The sequence below is a fragment of the Girardinichthys multiradiatus genome, chromosome 20 (genome assembly GCF_021462225.1).
Source record: "Girardinichthys multiradiatus isolate DD_20200921_A chromosome 20, DD_fGirMul_XY1, whole genome shotgun sequence".
Classification (NCBI taxonomy): domain Eukaryota; kingdom Metazoa; phylum Chordata; class Actinopteri; order Cyprinodontiformes; family Goodeidae; genus Girardinichthys; species Girardinichthys multiradiatus.
Window position 1 is genome coordinate 31,465,990 of NC_061812.1, and position 17,619 is coordinate 31,483,608.

The window sequence follows — 17,619 nt, forward strand, 5'->3', positions numbered from 1 at the left end:
AATATGTGGTGTTTAATCAATGCTGAATTAATGCTAGGGGGCCACCATTTCACCACCACCGGCTGTAATCTGTTGATACAAGGCAGGATGGATCCAGGCTTTCATATGATCCGTTGTGTATCTTGAACCAGACGGTCGGTGACATCAACAAGGCATTTTCTCCGACACAAACTTTTGTTATTGGGCATTTTCTCTTTTAGAGACCATTCCCTGTAAACCTGAGAGACGATTGTGTGTGAAAATCAAAGTAGATCAGACGTTTCTAAAATACTCACACTGGCCTGTCTTGCACCGACGACCCGATCACATCAAAGTCACTTTAATATCCTTTCTTCCCTATTCTCAGCTTTACCTTTAGCAAGTTGTCTTTGCCATGTCTAGATAAATGAATATATTTAACTGATGCCATATGATTTGTGTTAACAAACAGCTGAACATGTGTACCTAATAAAGTGGCCAGGGAACGCCTCTGGGTATTTTACTCTTTACCTGACATACAACCACATTTCATAAATGTCTGGTGCTCTTTGATAGCTTCTTCAGGAAGTCATCTAAACTGACGGAAGGTGAATAGCTGACACAGATAGAGCTGAACTAGACACATAGGAAACTACAAACCAAGGGGAAAAAAACTACCACTGAGATAGGAGAATAAATCAAAATGCACAGAGAACAGAACACAAGAAACGCAAAACAAGGAGTAAACTAATATGGCAAAACAATAATAAAAATAATAAAAAACTGGCAAGACCTTTCTAACAATAATAAAGAACTCTGACATGATCACAAAACAAACACAAAAGAAAACCAAAACACTAACACCTAAAGATCATGACACCAAACTAAAGCTTCAGCATCATTTCCTTGCCCACGGTACGTCAATGCTTCATCACTTGATATCACTTCCATCTTCCTCTCCATTTTCAGTTTGATTCTGCCTTTGCCTTTGTGAATTAGAAATTCTAATTTCTTCTGCAAAAGCTGCACAGCATCCTTTGGACTCTTGTTTCTGCCTGTTGGTTGTTTATTTCTTGGGCTGTGAATATTAAAAAAGCCTGGTTTACTCATTTATTTCCCCCCACATATCCTGATATCTTTATTGACTTGTAGGCTTCTCTTTTTTTAATGGCATTTAGTCTTTGACATTACTGTGAAGAAATGTTGGCCCACTCTTCTTTGCAAATCAGCTACATTTTAGGGGTTTTATCCAAAAGAACCTATTTCATATTATGCCACAGCATCTTTAAAAGGTTTAAGTAAATACTTTGACTAGACCACTCAAAAATTGCTTTTTTTAGCCCAACACAGGTGGACTCACTGCTGTGCATTTGATCATTGTCCTGTTTCATAACTGAAGAGTGCTTAGGTTTAAGGACACTATGTTTGACTGTCCTTTTGATATTTGTTTGGTGTTCTTTCTCTAAAATGTTGTTCTACTTTTATGACAGATAAACGGAACACACACCTTCCAAAAAAGTTCACTTTTGCCTCATCAAAAGTCTTGGGGATCATCAAGATGGTGCTAATGAAATGCAATACGTTTTGCCGTTTGAGTCATTCTTGCGTCGTCTGAGCTGCTGCTGCCAACAATCTAATGTTGTCCTTCTACAGATAATACACTTCAGTGTTCAAACCTGTCCCTCCCCCTAGATATAGATACAGGCTGAGCTTTTACTGTGACTAACTGTATGTGCTCTCTTTCATATTGTAGACTTGAAAACTGGCTCAGAGTTTATCTGCTTAGCTGTCTTTCTCCCCTAGATGAAGCCACTCAAGGAACCATACGGCCTTTAACATATTGCTTTTCATTAACATAGAAAGTCCTCATGGATCAGTGCTTCTGTGTAATCTTTGTGGGTATGCTCTGTCTTCTCATACTGCTGGAGGTTTCTTCCTGTTACAGGGGAGTTTTCCTCTCCACTGGAGCTACTTGCATGTTCAGTATGAGGGATTGATGTGAAGTCAACGAGACAGTGCAAGCGACTGTCCACTGTCGCTATTGCTCATCCAGGAGGAGTGAATGCTGCAAGACACTGACTCGATGCAATCTGCTGGGTTTCCTTAGATAGAAAACTATTTAACCAATTTGAATAATAAACTGAACTTGACTGCACTGTTGATAGTAGGTATCAAGTGAAATGTATGTACTTGACTTGGAATCTGTATGATTCGACTGAATTGACTGAAGTGCCTTGAGATGATGTGTTGTGAATTGACGCTATATTAATAAAACTGAATTGAATTAAGGTTTTTACTCATCTGTTCTTGTACACCTTTAGATCGGGACTTGATGTGTTGCTTTTTAGGTCTTTAAGCCTATGTTCATGTTGTCAGAGAGGATCTGTGTCAGTGATCTCTTCAGGTGTGACAGTAATCAGGCCAGGGTGTGGCTAGTGATGAATGAACACTAAAAATGTGGTGAATCAGTTAATTAATGGTTTATCTTTTCCCTTTCATAAAGTAAATCAACATTTTAAATTTGCATTTTAAATTTACTTTATTTATGTTTGTCTGATATCAAAATCTGTTTGATTATCTAAAACACTCAAGTGTAACAAAAAAGCAAAAACAGAATAAATCTGCATGGAGGCCAGATACTTACTAATCTCAGTGCTGTACATGGACTCAAATGAAAGGTTAAGATTTCCTAAATTGTTCAGTGTGAGATTACACTGCAGCAAAAATATATGAATTTATCTTTTTGACACATCTTTACCAGAGGGGCCAATTAGTGTAGAGGGTGAAGCATAAGATGCAGCCCTGCACCTTTGATAGAAAAAGCCAGTTCGACAGCTCTTCTTTTCGTCCTACTGTTCGAGTTAGATACGATTACTATGTATGTACATTTTGTGTGTATATATATATATATATATATAAATATATATAGTTTTTTACTACCGTAGATAAATCTTATGTGTTATTTCATGTTTTTATTTCATTTTATGGACTTGTACAGTACTTTGGTCACTTTGGGTGTGTAAAGTGCTCCGTAAATAAAATTTGATGGATTGATTATATGTTACATGTGTGTTTCCGTTGTTCTTTGTATCTCAGCGTATCAACAAACATTATAGCAAGCCATGTTTATTAAAAAAAAAAACAGATCTACTACAAGAACTACACATAGAATTATATAAGGCCAGTTTGATTAAACTACTATTGCTATTACTGTACAATACTGTACCAAAAAAGTGTACCTCTGTAATGTACAACATTGTATATACAAAGTACATCTGAACACATGATTCTCCAGTAATACAGAGACAACTATAAATAGATTCGACATTACTGTCTTTTTTTTAGTTCTGTGATTTTTTTCCCCCCAAATGCACACATAAAATGCATATTCAACAATATTCAATCCCGACACATCATCCCCACACAGTTAGTCCACATGCAAGCCAAGTGCACAATGACTGATTAGAGATCACAGAAGGTCCCTTGTGTCTTTTCACAAGCGCACCGACAACCCACATGCATGCCTGTACTGTACGTGTGAGAAGTAATGGTTCTGCATCACGAACACACACAGTCCCTCCAGTTGTGACGTTGAGGTAAGAGCAACACCAATACACCAGGTATGCACAAAAAGTATACAAAGATTTCAAAGAGACGTGACAGTTACAGTTTATTACAGGAATGCAGACAGTGCTGTAGAGCTGGGGAAAGGGGATGATGCGATCCCATGTAACACTTTTCCACAGAAGGTAATGTACACTGAAAAAACATGGATTTGTGCTCTCATTTACTCTTTCATTTTTTCACATACTGCAAACAGATTTTTGCAAAGGGCAAAGTAACATCAGACAAAAAAGGCCAGAGTTTTGGTTTTCCATTATTTTTTTAATAACAGAACGCTGTTCTGCCACTGGTGGGGTTGCTACAATGGCTGAAGACAACTTATCAGCTATTCTAACAGGTTTTCCTAATTTATAATGTCTTGTAAAAGTATTTACACCCCTTGAACCTTTTCACAGTTTGTCATGCTACAACCACAAACTTCACTGTATTTTATTGAGGTTTAACATGATAGACCAACAGAAAGTGGTTCATAACCAGGAAGTCCAAGATGAATTATACAGGGTTTTGAAACATTTAGTGAACATCACTTTTTAAGTTTTGTCACAGGTCCTTAATTAGGTTTAGGTCTATAATGGGACATTCTAATGACTGTATGCTTATAGTTGTTGTACTGTTACCATATAAACTTACCAAAGAGATGTTGTATACAGACTGATTTGCTGTGTCAGCATTCTGTATGCGGGTTAATCATTTTTTTTGGCAAAAGTACTTTGTCTCATCTTCTCACAGATGTTTGCTCTGTCCTTTGCATTACCTGGGGCAACCTCTTTTGGCCACTCATCCGTAAAGGTCACATTTGTAAAGGGTACAGTTAATACTTGTAGTTGCTAGCAGATTCTCTCACATGAGAACCGTAGTCTTCATGATGCTGTTTGTTCATTAATGTTCTCCAGAAAACGGCAAACTTTTTTTTGTAAAAACTTTCCAAAACCACTATAATTTTCCTTCTACTTCACAGTTATGAGTTACCTTGTGTTGGTCTATCCTATGAGATCCCATTAAAATTCATTAAACCTTCATTGAGTGTGACAAAATGTGAAAAAAACTAAAGGTGTATAAATACATTTGCGACTGTAAATCACACATTTTCAGGACACTGAGAGCTGGAGCCCCATGCCTCCAGAATGTTGCTTTCAGTTGGCATCCATTTATGTGCAGGCCAGGGTTGAGGAGGTGCATAAGTACTCTACCCATGCATGTGCACACATACACACATGCATACAGATAGATATAACAGTCCATAACTTACCCCCAACAAATTCTTGGCATTAACTTTGTAACACATAAGATGAGGTGGTTGGTTGTGCTTACATCTGCACACACTCAGGAAGATCCTCAGCTGCATGCTTCCAGTTATCAACATCATTATTAAATACAAAGCAGAAGATCAGGCTAAACTTTTTTTTCTTTGCTGCTAATTGTGCACTTTCTGAAAAGTATGTTACAGCTGGTATCTCCTTATGGGCTAGTTGGTACTGTGAGTGGTCCCAGCATGCATGATAAAAACCTGAAAGGCGTTTAGCTGCCTCAAATCACCACACATTAGGGGAAAATGTGTGCACAGTCCAAAAAAAAAAAAAAAGCCATATAAAGAACCTGGGATTCAGCAGTCCCCTACACACAAACACATAGTGAAGCTGCTGAAGTACAGCAGCATCATGCCGCCAGGCTTTTTGCTTTCACTGTTTTATTGCTATATTAGATTCAGAATTACTGTTGGACATGTTAGGTACATGTTTAATCTATGCAATTTTAAACAAAGAACTGAAAAACACGAATGAATTAAACACTGAGGGAGAGGTCAAATAAAGCTCTTGATCACGTGATTTACACTGATATTTGGCCCAGTTTTCCTTCCTCTCATTGTTTCAAAAATAAAATAAAATTCCCATCTGTCTCCTCTGAAGCAGTGTGTTTCAGTTCTACAAAGTGAGAGCTTGGCTTTCACAGTCTGTTCTTAGGAATCAAACACTCTCATCTGTTTTTTCTACTCACTGGGTGATCCAAAAAGAAAAAAAATAACCCTATTATACAAAAATCAAACAGTGCTTTTTGTTCTTTACACGTAGAGCTCCATTGCAAAGGCAAGTAACTCTTACACCCGCACTCAAACGCAATTTCATAAAAAAAACTCCCAAAAAACTAGTGTGTATAGACTCCAGACGTTGTTCCCTTGTTGGATATTTGAAATCCAGCAAAGTTTCTGATCTCTGCAGAATGAAAGAAAAATGCAATGTTACAGATTACTTGTAGTAAAGAAGAGCTGCCAGCAGAGGACACACTCTTCTTGCTAAAGACAGTGCTGCTAAGAAAATGCTACTTGTGAGTAGAAGGTTATTTGAAACAACTGAAGAGCTTTTTGCACCCACTAAAAGAGCTGTAAGGATTGTTAGAATGAATTTGGGAACATTAAGCTGGGCAGGATTTGTCATTAGACTGGGGAGGAGGTGGAGGAGGAGGAGGTGTGTGAGAGAGAGAGTGTGTGTGGCCAACGAGTGGAGGAGGTGGTGTCGGAGGGACGGTGGAGGTCGGAGAGCCCATAGCTGGGCTTCCGGACCCTCCTCCGCCCTTCGGGAACACCACAGGCTTCGGTCTGGTCGCTGGGGGTCGCAGCTCCCTGAAGGCAGGTACAGATGAGGAGAGGGTTGATGAGGACAGGGAGGGAGAAGTGGCGGAGGGCAGCGGGCTCCGCGGCCGGGTCTTAGGAGGGCGGAAGGACGAGGGAACGTCACTCGCTGACGAGGCGCTGCGCTGAAGCGGGTGGACATAAGAGGGTCCGCCCTCACCGTCCCGCAGCAGACGTGAGTGGAGAGGGCTGGAGGGCTCAGAAGCTCCTCCTCCGCCTCCGCCAATGCCTTTCAGTTGCTCCAGCGTGTCCAGGACCACGTCAGGGGCGTGCGTGTGTTTGGAGGTGCTTTGTCTTTCAAACTTACTGAGCTCACTGAGGGCAGAGTCTTGAGTGTCCTGCAACTCAGCAGACAGACATACTATAAGCAAACACAGAGGATGAAGAGAACTAAACCTCCAGAGCAGTAAGTGCAGTACCTGTGTGCTGAGCTCCACATGGCCTATGACTTCAGGGTCCAGGGGTCTGTGGTTGCTGAAACTCTTTGAGCGTCCTGCAGGGGTCGTCTTCCTTAATTGTGGACTCTCCACCTAAACAATCATAATGGCTGTTGTCAAAAATCTTCTGAATGTAGCAATACTCCCTGCATTTAATGCAAGAGCTTTGCTTTAATTTTACTTCCAAGGAGCCATTAAAAATGTTTAAAGTGGTCTTTGTGATTAGTTTTATGAAGGTCTTTTAAAGGAAAGCTAAAGAAATTAGAACAAATGTATTTGTGACACGATCCTTGTAAAAAGGAGTATGAAATCCAGTCAAGAATTGGTTCTTTGCTTGTAGGTAGACACAGCACTGGTAAATTCATTGGGTTTAGGAGTCCTGATGCCTGAATGTTTCATACGTCACATATAACTGCCGTTACAAACAAAATAAAAAACTTCTAGAAATGGACTGAAAATTAGAGATGCAATGAGAAATTTGGCTAATGACTGGAATTTGATGGTTATCAGCTTGAAAGCCCTGACGGGTAAGCGGCTAACCAGTCAAATCACCACATCTAGGCTCTAACAGGTGGCACAACTAAACAACACTCTGCATGAAGATGACTCAAAGGTAGCTATATTCAGGATCAGCAAGATTTGGGCAGAGAGAAGTAGTTTAGAAAAATGTTTCGTTTTATCTGTTTTTTTCTTAGTTAAGACAAACTTTATAATATGCCGTCCATGCTTATGCATTTTAACCCTTTTATTAATGGTATTTTAAAGGTATTTGTTTGGTTCTGATGATAAGCTATAAGCTTCTTTTGTTAGCTTTAATCGCTAACAGCTAAGAACACGTGTTTGCCTACTAAAGATCATTTACCCAAAAAGGTTGTTAGTTTTCATCTAGAAAATAATATTTCCCTAGATATTATTTTACTAAACTTGAAAACTAAGTAAACACCATTAAGCCCCATTTCTCCAGAAAGATTTGGTTCTTATTCAAAATAATATTTCCTTAAATATTATTTTACTATTTCCTTAATAATATTTCCCTAAATATTATTTGACTAAACTTGATAACTAAGTAACACAATTAAGCCCATTTCTCAAAGATTTGGTTCCTATTCAGAATAATATTTCTTTAAGTACGAGTACGATTAAATAAACGCAGCTAATTTAACACCGTTGAGAATTGGTCATCCAGAAGGTTGGTTTTATTCAGCAAATCATTCTTTAAAATATTATTTTATTAAATAATATTTTATCTGATCTTGCATTGTGAATGGTTGTCTAAATGTATGCCAATTATTGCTTAAGTTAGTTCCAAGACTAACTTCACTTCACTTCCAGATTCTTCAAGATAATCCTTGGTTCTCAAACATAAATATTAAATGGTAATGTTGCATCACTCTTTTGGTCATGATTTCCAATCATCTTTAATCAACTTGTTTATATTGTACATAGCCCATTAGTCTTCGTTATTCTTTAATTCTGCTTGGTAGTTTAGTTGGATTGTTTTAGCATAGTAAAGAGTTTGTTGATTGAAATATGTTTGACTTTGAGTTTAATTATTTTTGTTAATAAATTCTTGTATTTTAAGAAATTATGTGAATTCATTCCATGTGTGTACAGAGTTTATGCTGTTCAATAATGTCAGAGCTTCGCTCATCCCTTTCAATTTTGTCCTAATACCACCGCCTCATTGGGCTGGTATTCACAGGACAACCCTTAACAGACCGAAATATTATTTAATAAAATATTAATGTTAAATATTAAATAATATATTCATATTCATAATTACAACAGTTGTATGGAGTGAGGCAAAGTTTAACCATTTTAAACTATTATGGAACATGCTGAAATAAAAAAAAGTTGGCAACATTTTGGTAATCTCAGGGTTAAGATAAGGGTCATCATTCTACAGATTGAAATGTTTGCTTGTAATTTGGTCTGTGTTTTAAAGTAATAGTAAAATCCTGTTTTACAGTGACAGCTCCCTCACAGACACAGTGGGATATCAGCTCTGCTTTTTCTTAAAATACATAAGAAATAGATCACTACTTATGGCAGTAAGGCTAGAAATATATTCTAAATACTGTTCCTGTCTCTTTTTATTTTATAGATCATTAAGAGAAATTGGAATCATCAGGTTATTGGAAGGTTAAAGCTTTACAAAACCTATGATATAGTTGTGAAATATCCATCTTTAATGGATAATTCACAACTTTGTAAGATTGTGAAAGATTACAAGAAAGATTAGCTTCTCTGAAGCAAAAGAAAAAAATGGCTGAACTCAACATAACGGGTACCTTTGTTTTGAGTGAAGAGTGACGAGTGACTGAATTGAGGATGTTATGAGCGCTGACTGGACGTTTGTCTCCCGGGTCTTTCACCTGAGCTCCGCCAGCAGACGCTGTTCTCGCACTTCCTGCCCCACTGTTGCTGGCTCCTGGACTCATGCTGTCGCTCTCTGATCTGAATGCTCTTCGGATGCTCCCAGGTTCAGGCCGTTTCTTCAGCCTAAAAGAAACAAAATATTCCCTGAATTTAAGTGCCCAATATGAGGGTAAAACCAATTCATCTGGTAGTTGAAATGGTAGTGTTTTGTGGACATGAAACCCACTTAAGGTTGGCCAGATAGATGTCAGCCACATGGCCTCCTGTGGGAGAGGGGGCGCTGCCCCGAGTGGACACCCTCTCTTCCAGCAGGTCCCTGCTGTCCACTTCGGGCTTTGGACTTCCGCGTCCAGCATCAGATCTGAAAAAGTGCAGAAAAAGCTCAAAAATCTTTTGCAGTTAATCTCATAACAAACAGCAGAGAGGGAGACAACCATGTAGAAAAATGTGTGACCAGCCCCACTGTGTTTGGAAGAAAAAGATTTTATTTTTAAAAACAGTGGTGGCAGCAACATGCTGTGGGGATGCTTGTTTCAGCAGATACAAGGACGCTGATCAGCTACAGGACAATCCTGAAAGAAAACCTATTAGAGGCTGCAGAAGACGTAAGACTGGGGTGAAGGTTCACCTTCCAGCGGGACAACAACCCTAAACGTACAGCCCGAGCTACAATTAAATGGTTTTAACATGGCAGAGTCAGATGTTAAGCCTAAATCTGATTGTGAATCTGTGAAAAAACTGAAAAAAAAAAAACTGTTGACAGATGCTTTACATAAAATCTGACTGGAGCTGTTTTGCCAAGAAAAACTGGCAAAACAAAAACATGATGTGGAAGACTGGAAAAGATATACCACAAAGGACTTGGAGCTGTATTTTCAGTCAAAGGCAGATCTAAAAAATGATTGACTTGGAGGCACTGAATATGAATGCATGCCACACTTTTATACCTTGAAACTGATGTATCAATTTCTTTCCAGTTCAAAATGATGCAACACTTCTGTCATATTTCTATCAAATATATTAAAGTTTGTAACATGACAAAATGCCTAACAGTTCAAGGGTAGTCAAGGTATCTGTCTGTCTTTCATGAACATAAAGTAATCCTCCAGATCCTAGAAGAACTGCACCACAGCTGGGTTTTAAGCAATAATAATGTGTCACTGTGGTGTCAGGTGGATGTTATCAGTGAGAAAATCTGTAAATCTGAACCTTTCTTTTAGCAGCGACTGTGAAATGTTTGCCGCCTGAGTCAGATAAACCTCTGTCTGCTTAACGTAAGCTGGGAAGGAAGCTTAACCCCTGATCACATGCAGCTTGTATCACTGCTGTTCAACTTCCTTAGCAACGGGGATTTCCAGTGAATGAATTTCTGTTGATGTTTGGTCAGCATGTCAGCATGTGTTTGACCTCTTCCCTGTTTAGGTATCAAACAGAAACTCTTTGTCCTATAAGTGAAACATCTGAACTTTCATCACAGAAGAAGATATGAAAATAAAAACCAACATCTACTGCAGGAGTTATGTCAGCACACAAAGATCTTACGTCTCTTGAATAACGATGTACTGGTGCGGCACCAGTCCATCCACTCCGTTGTGCTGCCCCTCCCACCAGTCGTCAGAGGCTCGCTGGAAGAGCAGGAGAGAGGCGTCCTTTTTGAACGTCAGCTCCCGACCGGAACGGCCTGTGTAGTCAAACCGGGCGATGGCTTCGACTGGTTCAGACTCTGAAACAGCCAAGGTGCCTGAGATTCAGAGGATGGGCCAACAGAGGCAGGTGGAGCGACAGAAGCAGGGTGCAAAAAGAAAAGAGAGATAGAAGAGAGAGAGAGAGACAGAGGTGGAGAGCCACATTAGTGCATAGCTGGTTAGTGCTGCTGCATTACAGTGCTAATAATAAATGCATTAATAACAGGTTAAAGCAAGCAGGGTAGGAGCTATAATAAGAAGTCAAATTACAGACAGTGTGCAGAAGAACAGGGTTTCTTGAAGTAAACAGTGTGAAAGTACACACCTTCTTCACTGTTGTGGCTGACTGAGACGGCGTCAGGTGCCGGCTCTTCCACTAGGGGGGGCTCACACTGTGGACTGTCACTGCAGAAAACACATACAGCAGAGGATGTTCAAAAAGGAGGAAAGTTTCAGTTACACCGCCTTGGAAAAGAAATAGTTTCCAATGTGTTCTTTTGGGATGGTATATGGTAGCCTCTGGAGTTGCTGTCATCTATCTTCAATGTCCATACTGAAGAAAGGTACACAGCATGATGATGCCACCACCATGTTTATCACAGCTATATTCATGCTGACATTAAATTACAAATAGATGGATTCTATTTGCCTCACCAGGGAAATGGTGTGTTAAGGGTAGTGTTATTCATATAGGCCAAAAGGTTACAGTTCCGTCAATCTGACCAGAGCACCTTCTTCCAAAGGTTTGCTGTGTTCCCAATTTGCAAGCTGCAATGTGACTTATTCTGGCTGTTCTTCTTGCCACTCTTCAATAAGCCAAAAATCTCCCAATTGCACCTAATTGGATCCCCGCAGCTCCTCCAGAGTTGAAATGGACGTCCTGGCTGTTCCTCTGGTTAATGTTTTCCGTGAACGGCCTGTCAGCATAGGTGGATGGCCATGTCTTGGTTTTCAGTTGTGCCAAAAACATTGCATTAACAGATGATGGATTGAACAGTGCTCTGTGAGATGCTCAAATCTTGGGATATTATTTAACAACCTAAATCTGCTTTGAACTTCTCCAACATTTTCTCCCTGACCTGTATGCTGTTTTTCTGTGTCTTCATGATGCTGTTTGCTTACTAATGTGAAACAAATCTGAGTCCTTTACAGAACAGCTGGATTGTTACTGAAATTAAAATACATGCCAATGGACTTTGCTTGCAATCCGTTGTACTGGATTGTATTCAAGGATATCAAATTGAAGATGAAGAATGCACACTATACTTTTGAGATATTTCCTTTTCTTTAATAACAATATTTCTTCTGTTTTCACGATTGTGGGCTACTTTGCGTTGCTTTACTTTTTTACATAAAATCTCAGTATAACAAATATAACTTTATGACTGTAACATGACAAAATGCGGCCAAATCTAAGGGATATAAATACTTCTGCACTGGCACAATAGTTGCTGTTTTTCATGAACCATCCAGGTTAAAAAAGTTGTTTTATTAAGCAATGGTGAGGTTTTAAAATTGTGTTTGATATTCCACCCTAACAGTGCTAATGGGATTTGGCATGAAGTTTTTGTTTTGCCCTTTAAACTTCATTGCACAGTAAAAAAAAAAAAAAAACACACAGTAATACAGATATCTAAAAGTTGATGTTTCCTTGGTGAAACTGACAGAAACACTTGTATAAATCCAAGTGGAATATATATAATTCTATTTTTAAATTAAATTAAATAAGCAGTCTGCTCTTTTATTCTGAAATTAAAGGTTATACTTTCAGGTTAGAAGCTCAACAGATCACAGCCACTGCTAGTGTTATAACATCATTTAAGCCCATCCAGATTTACTGACTGGCAGCAATCATAATAACTAGCTCCAAGACTTGTTAGACTAAGATTGAAAATTAGCCACTGCCTGCACTGTTGTGTGCTGCCTGATGTGGTCAGGCGGGGCTTTAATCCCCCATGTGATGGACAGTAAGCTGATTCCCGTGGTCCCCTGGCTCTGAGTAGAGCAGACAAGCTGAGCCCCCCCCCAAGATCTTTCCCTGGCAATCCTTAAATAAATCCCTCACTCTGTCCTCAGCTGTTCCATCCAAAAACCTCCAACACTGGTCAGAAACTACTTGTACAGAACAACCGAGGACCTCTACCCATTTCCCTGCCCTCACCAGAAGTCATCCCCTGCTCCAGGGATGGTGTATATTGGACCCGGCAGGTCCTGCAGCCCTGGGAAGATGGTGTCGTGGTGGATGATGATAGTTTTAATGAGTTCGTTGACGTGAGCCTGGCAGGAGACCTGGTCGTGACCTTCAGGGACAGACATCAGGGTGGGGCCGAAGCAGATGGCCAAGTTGTAGGGGTCCATCATGTTTTCCTCACTATACTGAGACAGGCTGGGGGAAGGGGAAAAACAGATTTAACATTATTTTAATCCGCTGTCTTAAACAGACACAGTACCCTGCAAAAATACTCACACCTTTATGAACTTGTTCACATTTTGTCATGTTACAAACGCAAACCTCAGTGTGTTTTAGTGGGATTTTATATTCTAAACCAACACAAAGTGCATTTGTAATCTGTTGTCCTGAATCAATACTTTGCAGAACCCTAATTTGCTGCAATTCCAGCTTTTAAGTCTTTTGGGGTTTGTCTTTACATGCTTTCTACATTCCTACATTTTCACAGATTCTTCTTTGCAAAGCTGCTCAAGCTCAGTGAGATCATCTGTGAATAGCAACTTTCAAGTCTTGCCTCAAATTCTTTGACTAGGCCATTCTGACACACGAACAAGTCATCCTCTGTTCTTATTTAAAGTCATTTTAGCCTCTAACAGGTTTTATTCCAGGATTGCCCCCTATTCAGCTCCACCCATTTCCCATAAACTCTGACCAGGTTTTCTGTCCCTGCTGAAGAAAAACAGCCCCACAACATGATGCTGCCACCACCATGTTTCACTGTAGAAGAGCTGTCTTAAGAGTCAGTTTTTGGCTATATATAGCATTTCACATTTAGGCCAAACAAATCATATAGAATACAATAAAGTGGAATAGAATAATCTTCTATTGTCCCCCAATGGGAAAATTCAGTGTACCAGCAGGAAGTGACAGGTAAATGGGACGCAGACAAACACACTCAAAGTTGTTAATAATGAAAATAAGAATAAAATAGAGATGGCAAAGTAATCTCAACTTGTTCTATTCTAAACTACCTAATAGAGCACATTTTTCCACATGTTTCTGTGTTCCCTACCTAGATTGTGGAAAAAAGCAGTTGGGACTTCTTGGCTTTCTTGGTTGGCCATTGTTCCATAAAAGTGGTCTTCATGATGCTGTTTCTTCACTAATGTTCTCCAACAAACCTCTGAGGCCATTATAGAACAGCTGTATGTATATAGAGAATAACTAACACACAGGTTGACACTATTTAGGTGTCTGCTGAAGGTCACTGGTTGCTCTGGATTATATTTGGGTGTATCAAAGTCATAAAGCATGAAAATGCACGCCACAGATTTTTAATTTGTGAAAAAGGGTAAAAAAACATGTATTATTTTCCTTTCACTTTACAGTTATGCACTATTTGTGTTGGTCTATCACGTAAAATCTCAATAAAACATGTGGAAAAATTCAAGGGGTATTACACACAAAGAATCAACCACAACCTGAATCAGCCTAGTGAAAAGCTTTGGATCCCAGTGTCTGAGTCACGAACTGCTAGATATCCAATGTAAAAGGACACCCCTTTCCCTGGTGATCCAGGACACAATGGATGTGTGTGTTTAAAGGAGTAAAAGCAGGAACACAGGGGTGACAGTAAATCAGTCAAATCAAAGAGGAATCTCCAGTTTCCACATGAGCTGCTTGGTTTACCCAGGAGGCTCAAATGTCTGGTCCCTCCTCAGCTCCCCAAACCTGCCTTATGTCTTGCCTTGGTTTCAAGGACAAAATGCGACAGACTGATTTTCTCCATATGCATGTATGTGCGTCCAAACATGTTGGATGACATGTCTTGTTCCATTTAACCCACATTTGTACTTTAAAATGTTTCAATGGAGATGTGTTTGGGGGAGAGATTTGGTTTGTGGCTGATGTCATAGTAAAGCAGCTATGGTATGCTATAATGGATTATAAAAATAAACCTGATTTGAAAGAGGAAATTAAGCTAAATATTCTTCGGAAAAGTTTTCATTTCCAGTGTTTGCAGTTTTGACATTTCATGACAGCCCACACCGACCTGTGACAAAGGTTAGAGGATGTTTGGATGTGGTGTAAGGGTCCAAAATTAATCTGGTGTTTGTGGAAAACTCAGTGCAAATGGGTCAAAGTGGTCTGCAGGATCTTTAGCTACAAATTTGAAATATGACAGCCTTTTCTGTTTTTATTTACTATAATAGAGCTGCTTAAATACCTGAACACCCAATTGTGCAATTGTGGTTTTTTTTTTCCATAATGCCTTTTCCTAACAAAAATGCACCTTTGGAAAGAAGACAAGTTCAGGTTGGACCCAGTGAATAGCAGTGCTATTTAAGCCAGCTATCACATATTCTTTTCCAAATCGTTAAGGGTCAATACAGTGCGATTCAAACCAAATCTAATGTAAATAATAATTTCACAAAAATGCAATCCATACGTAGCCAATTACAATAATTCATGTTAAATCCAAAACAGTCCTATGCATTTATGTGTTCAGTGTCACAAAGTAGCATATTGTTATTTTTGTAATGTGCAGAGTCATAAACGCTTGATGCTGACACATGCACCTTCAATGATCTAACAGATCTTGGTCACATCTCATGTTCACATTAAGTGTGGGGATGCTACCAGTAGAAAAAAGTACCAAGAATTTTAAAGGTTATGCTGTCAAAAGCACTCACATTTTTTATAATGCATTTCCAAAGGTTTAAAGTCCTGTTAGTGAGATCGCCAGAGAAAGTGACAGAGTTGTTTCTATTTGTTTGGAAGATACATTTAATCAGGGCTGCCCCTTCCCTGCCTGTTGCAGCACATTGAGGGTCAGCTGGCTGAAAGAAGGCCACTACACTTTTCCCTTGCTTGCACAAAATAAACTGCTGCAACAACCACAGCTCCCCAAAAAGATAAGTCAGGCTTCATTTAATCTTTTTCAACAGAATTTGGAGGCATTTTTATTTTGTTTCAGAGTGTAACCAGTTTGAAAAGAATCAGAAGTTGTCGCCATTGAACATGGGGTGCTAATCCTGCTCAGAGATGTTATTCATCTCTTCTTTGTCACAAATGCAGTAAGGCAGATGTCTGCATCCGTGAAAGAAATATAAAATTCATTACAGTTTCACCTTTGCACAGAGTTTGTAGTGACTTTACATAAGCTATAGACTAATGATCCAGTGACAGGATCTTCAGTTATAGTTTAACTGCTGGAAACACATCTGGCAAACAGCTCAGGGGAGTTTGAGGGTTCAGGGTAATTAACTCCAAGCAGATAAAGGGTCAGGGCAGCATAATGGAAACACACCTAATGAGATACATTGCTTTCAGTGGTTATAATGGTTTGTGGCACAACAACTTACAGTAGAGATTTAATTGCAGATCATTTTGTAGCTTAGACATTAATATTGAGCAGTTTTCATCTGTCCAGCTTTATTTGTAATGCACAACCATTAATGAATGCACATTTGGCCTGAGTGTTCTGCTACTTACTGGTTAAGAAAGGCAAACAGGTATCTCATGATGATGAGGGTTTTACTTGGAAGACCATGAAGACCCATCCTTATGTGGACTGCTCGCTCCTGGAGGCTTTCCATTGCTGGAAAAAAACCCCAACATAAATTCATAAGTGCTGCCTAAGAGATTGCTGCATAGAGGCTGAGGAAGAGATACTCACAGACACAGGATATGAGGTCATGGAAGACTTCTTTAGGGAAGAGGGCATGCTCCAGACCTCTAAAGTAGAGCTTCAGCACTCCAGCAATAGAGTCCATGTCATGGTCATTCTGGTCCCCTGCCAGCGGATCCTCGCCTAAATGTGAAGGAAGAGGGAGGAAGAAGACAGAGAAAATGTATCAAATCAGACAGAAACAAAATGTCTGAGATAATGTATCACACTGGATTATAATGTTACCTCTCTCAAAGGCATTCTTGATGTCATTGACCTCCACCTGAGAGCCAGACACTCTGAAGATACCCTCATGCTGCAGACCTACCCAAAAGCACACATAAATGTTATCCTCATTGTTTTGACACTTTTTGTCTGGGTTAGCCATGGGCTGGTTTCCTGTATCAAGGAATGCCGAGATTTCAAACGTTTATGGTTTCACCGCCTACATTTTCCACCACACTGTTTCTATGGTTTAACGTTAATGCAGAGACAGATTTCTCTACTTGGACCTAATTCAAGTCAGCCAGGGAGTGAAAACTCAAGGAGTGTCACCCATCAATTGTATTAAGTTAATGATGTTCTAACATAAAGTTTTTTGTACTTGTGTAACACAACACTACACCTCCACCAACTGTTGCTGTAAACTGCCAATAAGCTGGCTCAAAGACAGATACATTTTATTGCTTGTAGTGAAAAACAAGGACAGCTATAGTGTGCAGCCAACTGCAGGTTTTACTTGAGCATATAGCCTGACTAATTAAAAAGCTTATATCAGCTTTTTATATAATGTTCTGTGCAAAATCACTCAAATAATTTTTTTATCAAATAATTTCTTCTATAATTTTGCTTAAGTCAGTCTGTCAAAATAACAACAGAACAATTATATTTTGATTTTGAGTGACACGAAGCAGGCTAAAAGGTCTCAAACAGCAACACATCTCGCCCAGGTTTTTCTTAATGAAATTATTACGGTCATATTTAATCTGGTCATACTCTGGTCCTAAATTAAACGTAATTGGTTGATCAATAACATTTAAATGTGATGCAAATAAAAAAACAGAAGAATA

At 39.2% G+C, this 17,619-nt stretch overlaps 1 protein-coding gene across 3 annotated transcripts in view; it reads right to left on the reverse strand.

Moving 5' to 3' along the window:
- Positions 1-3,068: 3,068 nt before the first annotated feature.
- srgap2 (SLIT-ROBO Rho GTPase activating protein 2) overlaps positions 3,069-17,619 on the reverse strand; it is a 79,986-nt gene continuing 65,435 nt past the window's right edge. For 2 of the 3 annotated variants that reach the window (XM_047347616.1, XM_047347618.1), the window contains exons 14-23: positions 16,796-16,873; positions 16,559-16,693; positions 16,375-16,480; positions 12,871-13,095; positions 11,035-11,114; positions 10,567-10,765; positions 9,251-9,385; positions 8,937-9,147; positions 6,628-6,738; positions 3,069-6,546 (exon numbers count right to left, since the gene is read on the reverse strand). In XM_047347616.1, the coding sequence (XP_047203572.1) occupies positions 5,992-6,546; positions 6,628-6,738; positions 8,937-9,147; positions 9,251-9,385; positions 10,567-10,765; positions 11,035-11,114; positions 12,871-13,095; positions 16,375-16,480; positions 16,559-16,693; positions 16,796-16,873 (1,835 nt within the window). In that variant the 3' untranslated portion in view covers positions 3,069-5,991. The remainder of the gene's footprint in view (positions 6,547-6,627; positions 6,739-8,936; positions 9,148-9,250; positions 9,386-10,566; positions 10,766-11,034; positions 11,115-12,870; positions 13,096-16,374; positions 16,481-16,558; positions 16,694-16,795; positions 16,874-17,619) is intronic. The other variant, XM_047347617.1, reaches the window with a different exon arrangement.